General features: G+C 46.3%; 1 protein-coding gene across 4 annotated transcripts in view; it reads right to left on the bottom strand.

Annotated features, from left to right (window-relative positions):
* Positions 1-2669: 2669 nt before the first annotated feature.
* Positions 2670-15414, bottom strand: part of LOC106581306 (SPRY domain-containing SOCS box protein 4) — a 46366-nt gene continuing 33621 nt past the window's right edge. For all 4 annotated transcript variants that reach the window (XM_014163273.3, XM_014163270.3, XM_014163269.3 and 1 more), the window contains 2 exons: positions 12080-12949; positions 2670-4322 (listed from right to left, as the gene is read on the bottom strand). In XM_014163273.3, coding sequence (XP_014018748.1) covers positions 4195-4322; positions 12080-12788 — 837 coding nt within the window. In that variant the 5' untranslated portion in view covers positions 12789-12949 and the 3' untranslated portion in view covers positions 2670-4194. The remainder of the gene's footprint in view (positions 4323-12079; positions 12950-15414) is intronic.

The raw sequence follows: 15414 nt of genomic DNA on the forward strand, positions 1-15414 counted from the left end.
AGTATGCTCTGTCCTTTTTTGTTTGGTAGGTGTGTGCGTGTCAGTATGCTCTGTCCTTTTTTGTTTGGTAGGTGTGTGCGTGTCAGTATGCTCTCAGTCCTTTTTTGTTTGGTAGGTGTGTGCGTGTCAGTATGCTCTCAGTCCGTTGACTAACTGTGTTGTGTTCCATTTGTTTCTAATTTGTGTTTTGTATTTGCTCATGAGGTCTTTAACGAGCGTCCTAGATGCATGGCTGACTCTATGCATTCTTCTCACACCCCTGGTTTGTAAAACAAAAATCTATAAATGGGAAAGGGTGCTCGGGGCATTTTGTATCCAGAAAATGTCTAAAACGTTAGTCAAGGAAAGAAACAGTTCATTTTATAACCAGCAGATGGCAGTATTGACTTCAGGTGCCAGCAGCAAACTCTACCAAGTCTCTTATAACAAACACACACAAGTTCCCATTAGTCGTATGTACGGGACACATGGTATACACCATCCAACTAAATGCTTACGTGCAGGTTCTTTCTTGACAATGCAACAATAATGAAATATAAGAATACAAACAAAGTAAATGGCTCTAAAATATTTTATCATAAGTATAATACAGGAAGACACAATTTCTAGTCTGTGTTTTGGAGGATTGGGGGGGCAGGTGTTTAAATAGTGCACTATTTAGCGATCATAAGAGTGTGTGAGCGTGAGTCAGTCCAGTTGACGTGTTCAGCAGGTGCTAAAAGAATGACTGTCATGGGTCTAGATGGATGTTGACGTCAGCCAGACACTGAACAGAAAAACAACCTTCACACAATACCCTCTACCACACGGTGGATGTCGAACGGTAGTGAGGTGCTCTTGTCAAATTCTCTCTCTTTCAATGTGTACTTTCTTTCCATTCTTCATACAGTTGTCATTGACATCACAGCAACAATGGATTGTAATGTTTTCAATGTGGCAGCAGTTGTTGAAAAGACAATGGTCCTTTTCACACACACTACTTCAGTAGACTTTCCTTTGTGTGATTTCCCTCCCCCCGCGTTGCTTCGGTTATATCCCTGAGTTGACAATAGCCCCCAGGTCCATTCACAGGCCAGTGAGTCTTATGTGACCACACCACAGCTCTGGGAAGACCAGATGCCACGCTGCTAACCTTTATTTGGACGCCTCTATTAGTGTTAGTGGTCCTGGAAACCGATCCAGTCACTATTACGAGCCAGTCCTCCCAAGTTAAGCTGCCACCAACTTCCTGTTGTGTGTGTCCTGTCTACAGAACTGACTATGGGGAGTCTACCCGTTGTTTAAAGATCATTCAAATAGGTCAAAGAGAAAAGTTTAGCTTTGAGAAGTCAAGCACTCATTCATTTGATCTGCCTTGGAGAGATAGACACAGAGCCAGAACTTTTACACCACGCTCTGCAGAAGAAAATAACTCTAAACGAGTATACATTTCATCTTCATGCAAGACAGCAGCCCTTCAACCGCTACAGTTCTCCCCCCACCTCCATCCTACATGTCACTCACTACAGGATGAGAGGGAGGTAAAGGAGGGAGAGGAGGAATGTTGATGGGACATCATGGAGTGTGAATAGACAGGTGAGGGGAGAGTATACCTGTCATTATGAAAGTGATGGAAAGAACAGGCATAAGAGGAAAAGGAGAGGAGAATGCAGACAGTAATAATATGGATGCTGGAAAGCTGCTTGGAGAGGGTGAGTAGTGGGGCGAAATAAATTGGTTGAGTAGGGAGAGGGAAGTTAACAAAGGAGAGAGCCAATAGCCACCGTTGTAAGATTATACCCCTGGATAGATCAGAGCTCAATTGTAATTATAGTAGTGCAGCTGCCACAACACACTCAAGAAACGGGGTGTATCAACGATAAGCCTCTTTTAAACAGGTCAAACAACTTCTGAGCTTCAGCTTTTATCCTGATTTGATCCTACCTTTCCGCGAGGGAGTAAATTCATTACGGAGTCCATTTCTAATACCTGGTCTTAGCCTCACAAATTGTGGTGTCTGGCATCATGCCCCAAAACTCTTATCCTTTCCTTCAAATCCTCACTTCTCAACCTGCATTTCAGCATGAAAGCCTTTGCCTGAGATCCATGTGGTATAACACCAGCTTATGTACCCTTCTGGTAATGGGCAGGTAACTATGGCCCTGCAAGACCATCCTTACCAAGCCTTCCTAGAGGGAGTAGGATGATTGTAACCATTTAGGGACATATTTCCTTCCCTACAACCGCACTCACCACTTGCATTAAATCATCTCATCATGGCCGCTTGGCGCTCTCTAAAAGAAGTGGGAGAGCACGCACTCATCCTGGTGTGATTTTTCTACAGTATGATCAGAGACAGATTTATGTTGTAAACCACGAAGGGGTTTTTTGAACAGTAAAGCTGCTTTGTCTGAACTGTGATCACAACAGGCTCTGTTCAGCCTGCCTGTCCCATGGGACATAAGGTTCACTAAACATTACTGAGACTAAATATCAAATACAGGCAGCCAACTACAGCATCAGATTTTAAATCACAGTTAGAGAAATTCAATACTATATTTTTGGTTCAAAGGCTTAGTGTGTGAAGGTGCTGGGCAGCATTGCGACTTCCCCTCATTTGGATGACACTGACATGCTGAGGTGACATGACAGTGGGTCCAAATGGAGAAAAAAAACAGCAGTATGTTGGGTTCTGTTTTTTATTTTTTATTCACATTTAAAAAGATGCTCATTGCAGCACATTCCTCGATCAGTCTCTCTCAGCGAGACTTCCTGTCTCAACCGGGTCACTTCCTGTTCGGCAAATAGATCTCAATACAATAGAAAACAAAAACAAATCAGAAATAAACAAAAGCCTCATTCATAAAAAGAGAGAACGTATTTATAAAAGGAATATCACCATCGGGATAAGAACAGAAGGAGTGGAACAAAACAAAGCAGCATATAAATTTTTTTAGAAACAGTCTCCTGTGACAGAGGCGTTGTGTGCTTTCTCTGCGCAGGCACATAAACAGTAATAGCGGATTGGCCCTCTGATCAACTTCAATCAGCTTTAACACACACTGACTGACAACATCCCAGGGTATGTCCACAACGGCACCCTATACCGACGTAGTGCACTCCTGATCAGGCTGATCAAACGTAGTGCACTCCTGATCAGGCTGATCAAACGTAGTGCACTCCTGATCAGGCTGATCAAACGTAGTGCACTCCTGATCAGGCTGATCAAACGTAGTGCACTCCTGATCAGGCTGATCAAACGTAGTGCACTCCTGATCAGGCTGATCAAACGTAGTGCACTCCTGATCAGGCTGATCAAACGTAGTGCACTCCTGATCAGGCTGATCAAACGTAGTGCACTATGTAGGGAATAGGGTGCCATTTTGGACACAGACCAGTCACTCACCCAGACAAAGACCTAATGGAAACCTGGATCCAATGAAGCCCACTGATAAATAGAGACTGCCAGTTGAGAGGAAGGTGTAGTGCAGCAGGGCACTAAAAGATATCAGGGCTGCAGTGTACCCAAACTCAGTGGGGTCAGAGTGGGTCTGACATGCCTCGGGGTGCCTGTTGCAGAGCAAGGCCGACACGCACCAACCCACACATGCATTAAACCTCACCACTCACACTGAAAACAGCCCCTCTGAGCATGAGCGAGTGTTTGCATATGCATGCATTCAAGGATGTTCGCCTGCCTGTGTGTTTTCCATCCTCTAGCTCCCTGTGGCTAGGGGCTGGTGAGTCTCAGTGGAGCCTGCTATAGGCTCTAAATATAAATATCTAGATGTTCCGAGAGCCTTCCAGAGAATCTGTATAGATGTACAGTAACTATGTATGATGTCTATATGCGTCATCCCCAAACGCCCTGTTCCTCCAGGCACATATTCTAGAAGCACTATAGACCCATATACCCAATGAGAAGCCAGCATCATAGCCCAACACTTCTGCTACAGTCCAGACTGAAGCCCATCCCCCTCCTTTCGTTAATCCTCCCTCTGTCCATCATCCATCACAGCAGTGAGCAAATTTAAAAAACAAATTAAAAACAGACAAATCCTAAAAAGAAACTCCTTCATAGGCTTCCTCCCGTCCATCATCATTATCCTCAGTAGATGTCCAATGGTTCAGGGTTACATTTCTGGGGGTCGACTGTAGTGAAATGTAGCTGCCGTCAAGCAGTCAGTCGTCCGTTGTCCTGGTGAGTGTGTGGGGTCACTGGTACTGGAGGTAGTTCTTCAGGGTCTCTGGCAGAGGGAGGGTGTCTATCTGGTTGAGTCGGTCCCGCCCCAGAGCCAGCCTGGCCACTCGCCTGCACAGGTCCATCAGGGGGAGGGGCTCCGCTGTGACAGACAGGAGAGAGGACATTAAAAAAAAGGAATGTTTACATACATTTACAGATTTAATAGATGCTATTTCAGAGTGAATGGCAAGGAGTGCATGTAATATTGGTGTAGACTAAGCAATATGATATCATTCTCAGAAGGGCTTTTAAGTGCATTTGTTTGTGTCAGAGATCTTCCCACACAGAGAAACTTTGATAATGAGAATGCCCTTCATGGACGTCAGCTTGACCGGTCCACCTGCCGTGACCATCTGTTTGTACTGGACTTACAGAGCAGACACTCTCCTGAGCACTGTGTGAAGGTGATGCTCAGGGGCTCGCCACACACAGTCTCCCTCACTAAAGTACACACAAATCTGCAGTCACTGGCCACATGGCTTGGAATAGACAGAGTGGATGGTGTCAAGGGGGACCCTAGGGAATCCTCTAAATGGACTGGTGCCCTTGTAGCTACGTGACCACTAGACAACACACAGCAAAATATATTAGACACACACTGACATTGGACTCTCCTGTATTATACACTAAGATGTTTCCATGGGAAGGATGTGATACAAAAGCAGGCTTGCTGGCAGGCTGGCTTTTGACATGATCTATTTCACCATATAATGAATGTTCTTAACTAACAAAGATCCAAAAGAAACGTGCAAAGTGATGATTGAGTCAACTTCCAAGAAACTACCGTAAAACATAGGCCTTAGACACACGCAGACAAATACACACACACACTTCCAGATGTCGACTTACAGGATCCGGCCTGCCTATCTGACTCACTAACAGGCTAAACAGGTCACATGGTCACAGCCTACATCTCACTTGCTGCGCAGACAGAGGGATTGTGGGAGATGGATGGATGTAATCTCCTGTCTGCATGTTTCTCCTGCTTGTCTGACTCCATGGTTATATGGGCCTAAGACAGTCATAGGGCCTAAGACAGTCATAGGGCCTAAGACAGTTGGGCACCACCTGGAGGATGTAAAATCTACAATTCCTGTTAGAGAGCCTGGATATATTAGGTGACCTCTGATGAACTCAGTAGTGAAAGGTAGTTCTCACCACGTGCACACACATGGTTCACACACTGGTGTGTCATTACCTAGGCTTATTAAAGCAATATGATCATCTCACTGCAGCCGTGTGTCAGGAACACACACACAAACAAAGAAAGCCTATTAACATGGAGAGCCATAGTTGAGTCAATTGAGAGGAACATTAACATAGCATGTTATTCAGTGGAGCTATGGAAATTGCATAGGAGGGATGATGATAATTATGATGATGCTGCTTCCTGGAAACTGTCCAATCGCCCAGCTGGTGTGCCCTCTCCCTGCGTTGCCACCAGCGACTAGTGGTCCCATCAAACAGCGGGAATCTGAGCAGGAGCCTGCTAATGTCTGCTGTCAATCAACAGTCTGGCTGAGCTATCAGACTCCACACTGCTCCGGTGAATGTAGGTGTGTGGGTGTGTTTGCAGGTTGAGGACTCATGTGTGAGCATGGAGAAACCTGTACGGTAAGCATCTCTTGGGTATCATGCTTAGCTTGAAATAGTCTTCACAAAGAAAGAGACAAAAGGGAGAGGTAGGGGAGAATAACAGCTACATGTTGGTCAGTAGTCTACGCAGCAGCATGTCTGCCTTGGCTTGCTGAACTGCATGCCATGTGGGTTCATAAAGACCCAAATTACACTTCAAAACATGGGATGAAAGCAAACAGGACAGGGTGATATTAAGTATTAATGGAAGCAAATTAGCTGGAAGTGGTTCAGTTAAATGGAATAGAAAGTAAAAGCAAGCGAGCCACTTTCTCTCATCTCTCCATCCCTCTCCTATCCCGTTTATGTCCATCCATCCATCTTTCTCTCCCCTGACTCAGTCCCCCTCTCCCCCACTGCTCTGTTAATAATGGTGAGATACAGGTTTGTGTCAGTAAAGCAGATATGATGCTGTCTGGGTCTGTCTGTCTGATTCAGGCGTAGTCCAGGGCTATCGTTCTGGGACAATCAGGAGCATGCTCTAGGCCTGTATGTAGACATGCACTCAGGTGGAAACACAGAGGTCGGGCACTGATGTTGGATGATTAGGCCTGGCTTTCAGTTGGCGTTCCAATTCATCGCAAATGTGTTCGATGGGGTTGAGGTCAGGGCTCTGTGCAGGCCAGTCAAGATCTTCCACACAGATCTCAACAAGCCATTTTTATATGGACCTCGCTTTGTGCACGGAGGCATTGTCATGCTAAAACAGGAAAGGGCCTTCCCCTAACTGGAAGCACAGAATCATCTAGAATGTCATTGTATGCTGTAGAGTTAAGATTCCCTTCACTGGAACTAAGGGGCATAGCCCAAACCATGAAAAACAGCCCCAGATCATTAATCTAAACTTTAAAGTTGGCCCTACGCATTGGGGTACGTAGCGATCTCCTGGCATCCGCTAAACCCTGATTCGCCCATCAAACTGCCAGATGGTGAAGCATGATTCATCACTCCAGAGAAAGCGTTTCCACAGCTCCAGAGTCCAATGGCGGCAAGCTTTACACCACTCCAGCGGACACTTGATTTTAGGCTTGTATGCGGCTGCTCGGCCATGGAAATCCATTTCCTGAAGCTCCCGACAAACAGTTCTTGTTGTTGCTCAGACATTTCCGCTTCAAAATAACAGCACTTACAGTTGACTGGGGCAGCTCTAACAGGCCAGAAATTTGACGAACTGACTTGTTGGAAAGGTGGCATCCTATGACGGTGCCACGTTGAAAGTCGCTGGATTTTATTCACCCGTCAGCAACGGGTTTGGCTGAACTACCCGAATTCGTTAATTTGAAGGAGTATCCACACACACACACACACACACACACACACACACACACACACACACACACACACGTACGTATCTTGATCCTGCTGTCCCAATTTCTTCTCGTGCTCTCCCCATCTTTGTTTCGGATCAATCTCTCCCGCCATCTCTCGTTTCCTCTCAGACTCAGTCTTTGTGTGCAACCAGGAGAGATGCCAATTGACCTGCTGTCAGGATATTCAGTGTGGACTTGTTGATTCCAGACTCAGAGCTTATCTAATCAATATGGAGAACTGTGCCAGTGGAGATGGATAACATCTCAAACTGTGCACCAGTTCCAATGACCACCTCATGATTGGGAGTGGGAGCGTGTGTGTGTCAGATGTAAAATATATAAAAAGACCGACTTATTATGGCAAGTAGTGTGTGTGCGTGTCACACAAATGTATAAAATGACCATCTTGTGACAAGACGTGTGTGTGACGTCAATGTATAAAATGAGCAGCGAGAGAAAGAAAGAGAACATCACAAGGAGAGAGAGAAATAACGAATGGAAACAGCAGTGAGGAAGAGAGTGAGAGCAAGAGAAAGGGCAAGCCTCAGCCTCTCTCAAATTGGAAAAGTCAGTGTCCAAATTGAATCGCTGACTTCAGCTGAATCCAATTGCTCACTGAACTAACGGACACCAGTCGTCCGTTGGCGCTTTATTACCAGACAGAACCAAATGTCCCAGCCACTGATCCCCAGACAGAAGCAAAGGATCCAGTCTGTTTAGCCACTGAACCCCAGACAGAAGCAAATGATCCAGCCACTGATCCCCAGACAGAAGCAAAGGATCCAGTCCGTTTAGCCACTGATCCCCAGACAGAAGCAAATGATCCAGTCCGTTTAGCCACTGATCCCCAGACAGAAGCAAATGATCCAGTCCGTTTAGCCACTGATCCCCAGACAGAAGCAAATGATCCAGTCCGTTTAGCCACTGATCCCCAGACAGAAGCAAATGATCCAGCCCATTTAGCCACTGATCCCCAGACAGAAGCAAATGATCCAGTCCATTTAGCCACTGACCCCTGCAGTGCCCCTATACACTCGGGTCCTCAGCATAATAAAGCCTGCTATACCTCTGCAAGACATTGAGTACGGTTACATGCACACAACACCATTATTATGGATAGTCAGATTAATATAATAGTTTGTTTAAAACGTTTATATACTTTGCAAGAATAACTATTTCCCTAATAATCCTGTTCATATGGACACATCTGAAAATCACCAATCAAAATAAGCGTTCTACCACAGTGACAATGTTATTTTTGCGAAGCCTATTAGATTCAGAGTTCGGACATATAAAGTTTGTATCTGAAAACTATTTCTAAGACGCATACTTTCAGTTTTTCCAAACTCACTTCACTCGTGCATAAGAGGGAGACTTGCAATACCCGGTGCTGGCACATGTGCAGATCAAATACACCACTGGAACGCTGATTAAGCGGTTTACGTGTCCTAATAATTCGAAAGACCGTTTAAAATCGCTGTATGCTTACACTAAACCAATTCAGATAAGCCAGAGTAAGGTGTTTATGTGAATATTACCATGCTCGGCCTGCTGACATAATCAGTTTAATATCGAATTATTAGTGTTCAAGTAAACGTACTCACCGTCTGTGAATCTATCCTCCACACTAATCAGGAGACTTACAGCCGAGTTTCATGGCTCCAAACAAGAGGAGCCTCCATTCACAGCCAAAATGATCCAGTCCCAGCCAACACACCATCCCCAGCCTAAATCTCCCTCCCCAAGCCAGCACTTGCTGTACCGTCTCCTCTCCCCATTCAGCTAAACGGTTTCTACGGCAACTCCCCTCCATGATCAGAAGTGTAAATATTGAAGCAGGGATTTGAGGGTAAACGAAAGAGTGGGAGTGAGTGAGAAAGAGATATCGGGGAGAGAAAGAAAGAGCCAGCATGAAATGGTGTGCATTTGTAACAGGTTTGCAAAGTGCTCACCTCTTGTTATTCTCTTGTTAAGCTCTGAATGACTTTGGCTGCTGGTAGCCTCCCTATGGCTGTAGTGTTGTGTTGTGCCATTTTGGTATGTGAAGAACAGTGCTATTAGAATATAGCTAGCAGGACAGCCTGATCCCCACTCTCCTATTGTTTTCTATTTACAGGCTTTAGGGAGCAACAGAAACACTAAAGAAATCGATAAAGCTTCCATCAGTGTGAAAGTCGTGTGGAGAAGAAACTATGTGTTTGCTGAGAAATACAGGATCAGAGGATTGCATTAACTGTGTTAAGGGACAATTTGAGAAAGTGATGGAAAAGTGGAGGGACATCTCTTCACGTGGTTTTATTGCAAGAGAAGACTCCTTTAACACAGTGCTTCTAAAACAGAAACATGGAGAAGCTACCTTGGGGAATACGAGCCAATGCCTAGCATACTCATATACTGTCTGCATTTTCCTGTGCGTTACATGGGGATGTTGCCCCATTTCCAAAGCATAATTAAGCAATAAGGCCAGAGGGGGTGTGGTAAGGGCTGTTCTCAGTCACAAACCCCTGAGGTGCCTTATTACTATTATAAACTGATTACTAAGATAAATAGTATTTATGCATCAGACCAGTGGTATATTGTCTGACATACCTCCGGCTGAAGTGCTGTTTCAGCCATAACAGCATCCAGTACCCAAACTACCCAATTTATAATATACCATGGTTTCCTCTGGAGCATTCCTACAAAACAAATAAATACTCTTAACATCAGTGCAGAGAGCAGATGACACACACAGGATCCCTACATAATGAGGCTACAGAGTTGTGACAGAGCAGGGACATGGGCTGGACAGAGTTATGCTTCCATTAGCTGCTTCTCTTACATTATAAAACTACATTCCCTTAACTTTCCTCCATCTTCATTTAGTTTGGGAAACCACAGCAGATGGGAGAGAGAGCTGGAGAAATAGAGGAGAGAGAAATAGAAGGGGGGAGAGTGAGACAACCCCATGCCCTATAATAAAACAACACTAAAACCCCTCCTTTGTCCTCTTGAAAGTAAACCAGTTGATGAAGAATAGGGCTTGTGTTCCAATGGGCTATAGAATAATGCATTAATGTCACATGTTCCACACAAACAGCCCAGTGTGTTGGTCTGTGAGATAGAGACAAGAAAACCATGCATCAGAGGGTGACTGTATGGGGTGCAATACACACACACACACACCTTCCTTCGCAAGGCGAGACACTGAGCTCCGCAGCACACTGGGACTGCCTCCAGAATTACTCCACTCCTGGCTCCCTTCCGTGAACTCACACACAAACACCTACCTTGCAGCCATGAAAATGTAGTTAATGTCTGACTGTCTAAGGGGGGGATTGACTGAGGAGAGAGCTTAGGCTGCTTCCTATGGGTAAAGACGTCTTTTTATAGATCAGAGCCGAGAAACACACACCAGCAGGCCCTCCCTCACTTTCTCTCCACAGTAGCAGAGGCAGTCACTCCACACAGAACTGTATACAGTCTATAAAACACTATCAGCTAGTCTCTCTGTACTGACATGCCACTGATTAGTGGACTGGAGGCTATTGGTTGACAGAAACCAGTGGCCAACTCTAGCTCCTACTCCAACACAGCTGATGCAGCTAATCTAGGTCCTGATGAGCAGCTGATTGGTAGAATCTCAGTATCCAGCAGGTCTGCAGGAGGAGGGTAAAGCCAACACTGGTATACAGCATCTCCATGCGCAGACTGTCACTACTACAGTATTATTCAGAAAGAGTCTCTGGGACTAACCTAGTGAGGAAACAGTCACTTACTGTCTGTCAACACACAGCCTCATCGTCTCCAGTCCTTTATGTCCAAAACCCATGACTGACTGACACAGATGATTAAATCCAAATGTCTTTCTCCTTCAACCTTTTTCAGCAGTTTTCTCCAGTGGTTAGCGTCAGGGAGGACTATTCTGGACTGATGTGCAGTGTGCTTCTCTGACACCTTCCTGGGTGTCGTAGCTTCACCCAGGTGGGTGCTACACATCGGTAGTGGAGGGGTTCTACCCATGGAGTCTGACTTCAGAGAGTACTACTGAGAAGCGCTGCTTCAGCGACAGCGAGGGCACCCTGATGAATGGCTCTAGACCAATCTGAAACCCCCTGGATGTGACCCCCCCTCCATTTCATCTCTGAACTGCCTCTACTCTAGCCTTCTCCTCGCACTGACTACTCAAGCCATTAACTAACTACCCTGCCTGCCATGAGTCCATCAACTACTGTTTTACAAAACTGCATTTTTTTGTTTTGTTGTTGCTTAAAGTGCTTTGAAATTGTAATGAAAAGCGCTATAAGTTAAATGTATTATTATTAACCTTCATCACTCTCCATCTCACTCCCTCCCTTCCCCCCATTCTCTTTTCTTCCTCCAGCTCTGTCCCTCCATCTCTCCATCCCTCCCACTGGTCATATTCATGTGCTCTGCGCATGTCGATTCATCAGAAATCTCCCCTGGGCGAGAGGCTGCCTCAGCACTTCTAAAATAAGCCGCAGCTCCAAACACAATATAATTGTGCTGTTCAACATTTCCTACAGACGCCTCCCTCGTCCCGCCTGCCTCCCCTCATCTACACAGTAAACAATGAAAAGCAAGCGCTCCGACTTGGTTTTATATTTAGAGAGATGGGGAGAGTATGGGTGTATGAGTCACTGGGTTTTGACATTGTGCTATATTGTTTTCTAAACAAGAGCCAGAGAGAAAGGAAAGTAAGCGCCATCAAGGCATAATGCAGCATTGACTTGCTGATATTATAGTTGCTTTGAGCTTCTGTATTAAAGAATACATAGCCTTGTCGGAGTACGCTATGCTGACTGAGGTATGCAAAACCACAGCAAACCCCACAATATAATGTAGACAGAACAAACACACAGAGAGAGAGACAGAGGTTTCCCACTGTAAAACCATAAGGACATTGACTTACGATCCAGTCCATTGATGTAACGGATGGAGACCTCACAGTGTCCCCACACGGCGCTGACGATGGGGTACAGCCTCCTGCCCTTTAACCCTCTGAAGGCCACGCCCAGGTACTGGCCGTCCACCATGAAGCTGAGCGAGCCTTCGTCCATGTCCAGCACCACCAGCAGGGCGTCTGGCAGAACAAATGACTCGTCTGCCTCCAGGAAACACGGGTATGTTGGTGCCGAGGTGGAGGCCGGCCGGTTCTTACTGTCGTGGTAGAGTCTGTTCCGGCCCAAGTCCCAGCCCCACGACTCACAGTCAGAACCCACCAGGGCCGTGTAACCCACAGAGTGTAGAAGAGCATCAGCCGTGCCCACCCCTACGACAGCGTGTGTTCCTCGTTGTCTCGCCGGCCAGTGGATCCTCCAGACATGGAGCCCCCGTGTGTAGCCCACCTGGCCGCGGATGCAGTCGGTGCTCTGGGCCACCGGGTGGCGGTGGAAGGTCAGCTTGTCGTCCTCCTTGACAAAGACGTTGAGCGAGCGGTCCTCTGGGTTCCAGGCGTGGTGGAGCTGCAGGTCAGAGGTCGCAGGGGGCATGTCCAGAAGCAGGTCCAGACGAGGAGGCCGGCAGAAGTCTGGACCCTGCAGCTCACGGCGGACCGGCCGGTATGAAGGCTCACCCCGTGCGTCCACTGACTTGATGCTGCCCGAGATCTTCTGACCCATCGCTGCAAAGGGGGATGGAGGGAGAGGGGGATGGAGGGCGGAGTGAGGGTGGTATGGGGCTTCCCGCCGTTACCTCATGGACGCTGTGGCCAGAAGAGCAGTCGTCCCAGGTTGAGAGACTCACAGAGACACTCAGTCCACTGTCAGAGGAAACTGCTCAACTAGAGGGGAGACAAAAAGAGGGAAACATTACTTGATTTTATCATGACATTCTCACTTTCCCAAACTCATGTTACACACAGCAGCTGTGCAAAGACAAAAAAAAAATAATGCCCTTTTAATCACATCGAAATTTAACTCTCAAACAGACAGGCTAATGCAGCTGCAAAAGGCTTCCTTCACCCAAAATAAAAACACAGCGCGTCAAAAGAGTAGAGGGGGAGGGGAGGAAGACACGAAAGAAAGATGTACCAGTCTGAAACAGCCTCCCGTTGCCCTGTGGTTCCTACCAGCCCTCTGGAAGAAGAGGGGGGACCTCTGAGCAACAAAGAGGGAGGATGAACTCTTCTCTTCCACTGACATTCCTCTTCTACCTCCTCAGTTAGCAGCCTCACACTCCAAGGGCACAACTGCTACAGATGTTGTGTGTGTGTGTGTGTGTGTGTGTGTGTGTGTGTGTGTGTGTGTGTGTGTGTGTGTGTGTGTGTGTGTGTGTGTGTGTGAGTCAGTGTCAAACCAGACATGAACTTTCACAAGCTACACACCAAACAAGAGGAGACTGCCCCACCACCCCAGAAACGTAGTCACTCAACCACACACTTACCAGATACTGAACAGAGAGGACCATACATTGTATAACGAAACACACCATGACAAACGTGGGGTCACTCACATGCACACAATGAAAAGGCCTGTGTGTGTTCTTAAAAAGGAAGGATGTTCTAGATGGAACACTACCATTCCTCTGGGTGGAGACTAAACAAGATCAAAACGATTTGAGAAATCATTCCACAAAGATGTCAAAACAGTCAGTTACCGTGCCACAGATTTTACATGACTCTCTCTGGCACAGTCACCCTGTCACTACAAACCCACTGACTTCCACCTGTTCCCAAATGTCCCGTTTCAAATACTCCCTCCCTGTTTGAGGAAAGAGACCCACTCCACTTACAGAGAACAGAGAAAGAGAACACTTAACTGGCAACCTGCACCTCCCTGAGGGAGCTGAGCTGCTGCTGGGACACAATGGAGGGAAGAGGTCACACTCAACCCAAACACCAGGGGAGACAGAGGTGGTGAGGCAGAGGTGGTGAGGCAGAGGAGGCAAGCCAGGTCCAGATTTAATAACCACATAACACAAACACTGACAAACTACTGTCTGTGCGAAGCAATACACACGTGCCTGTGTGTTTCAAACCTCAGTTACATTGCACTGTCTCTATACAAATAAAAGCTACGTCTTCCATTTACATTAGATTTGTGTGCATTGTGAAATTATTAGATAATACTTGATAATACTTTGGCGTGTACCATGCGAGCAGTCGCACTACGCTTCGCTCCACAGGTAATATTACACTTCACTACATTACAACGGCTTGATTTGTTTGATCTGAGCAATTCTTCTTAGCTAGCTACATAGCCGTCTTTGTATCAAAGATAATTGTGTAGTTTAGAGTAATTGAGTAATTATCGAGGCTAGCTATCTTCGTCCTCCTAACGTAGTCAACACTGCTAGCTGCTAGCTAGCTAGTCATCACTGCTAGCTAGCCAACTTCTACCGACTAGCAGCACTGTAGAAACTATTACATTACAACGTAACGACTTGATTAGTGTGGTGTTAGTGTTAGTTAGCCAGCTACATAGTTGTCTTTGCTGTCTCTGTATCTAAGATAATTGTGTAGTTTGAGTAATTATCGAGGTGAGCTAGCCAGCCGCGACGCGGCGCCAGACTTAGTCAACACACCTAGTCATCATTAACCCACTGCTAGCTAGCCAACCGTTACCGACTAGCAGCGCTGTAGATACTAATACTTTACAACGGAACGATTTGACTAGTGTAGTGTTAGCTAGCTAGCTACTTAGTTGTCTTTGTCATAGCTTGATAATTGTGTAGTTTAGTAATTACAGAGGTTAGCTAGCCAGCCATCGAGGTTAGCTAGCCAGCTATTTCCGTCCCCCGCGACGCCATTTTTCCTAACCCAGCCAACTATTACCGACGAGCAGCATTGTAGAAACTAAATACATTACAAGGAACGTCTTGATTAGTGTTATGTTAGCTAGCTAGCTACAAAGTTGCTTTGTATCATGACAAGGTGTAGTACTGAAACTATCGAGGTTACCTAGCCAGCTACACGTTCAAAGTCAACAACGCAGCCACTGCTAGCTAGCCTACTCCACCAGCCAGCAGCACTGTATCATTTTAGTCAATAAGATTTTTGCAACGTAGCTTAACTTTCTGAACATTCGAGACGTGTAGTCCACTTGTCATTCCAATCTCCTTTGCATTAGCGTAGCCTCTTCTGTAGCTTGTCTATCCCTGTTCTCTCCCCTCTGCACAGGCCATACAAACGCTCCACACCGCGTGGCCGCTGCCACTCTAACCTGGTGGTCCCAGCGCGCACGACCCACGTGGAGTTCCAGGTCTCCGGCAGCCTCTGGAACTGCCGGTTTGCGGCCAACAAGGCTG

This window comes from Salmo salar, chromosome 20 (assembly GCF_965601325.2).
Source record: "Salmo salar chromosome 20, fSalSal1, whole genome shotgun sequence".
NCBI classification, from domain to species: domain Eukaryota; kingdom Metazoa; phylum Chordata; class Actinopteri; order Salmoniformes; family Salmonidae; genus Salmo; species Salmo salar.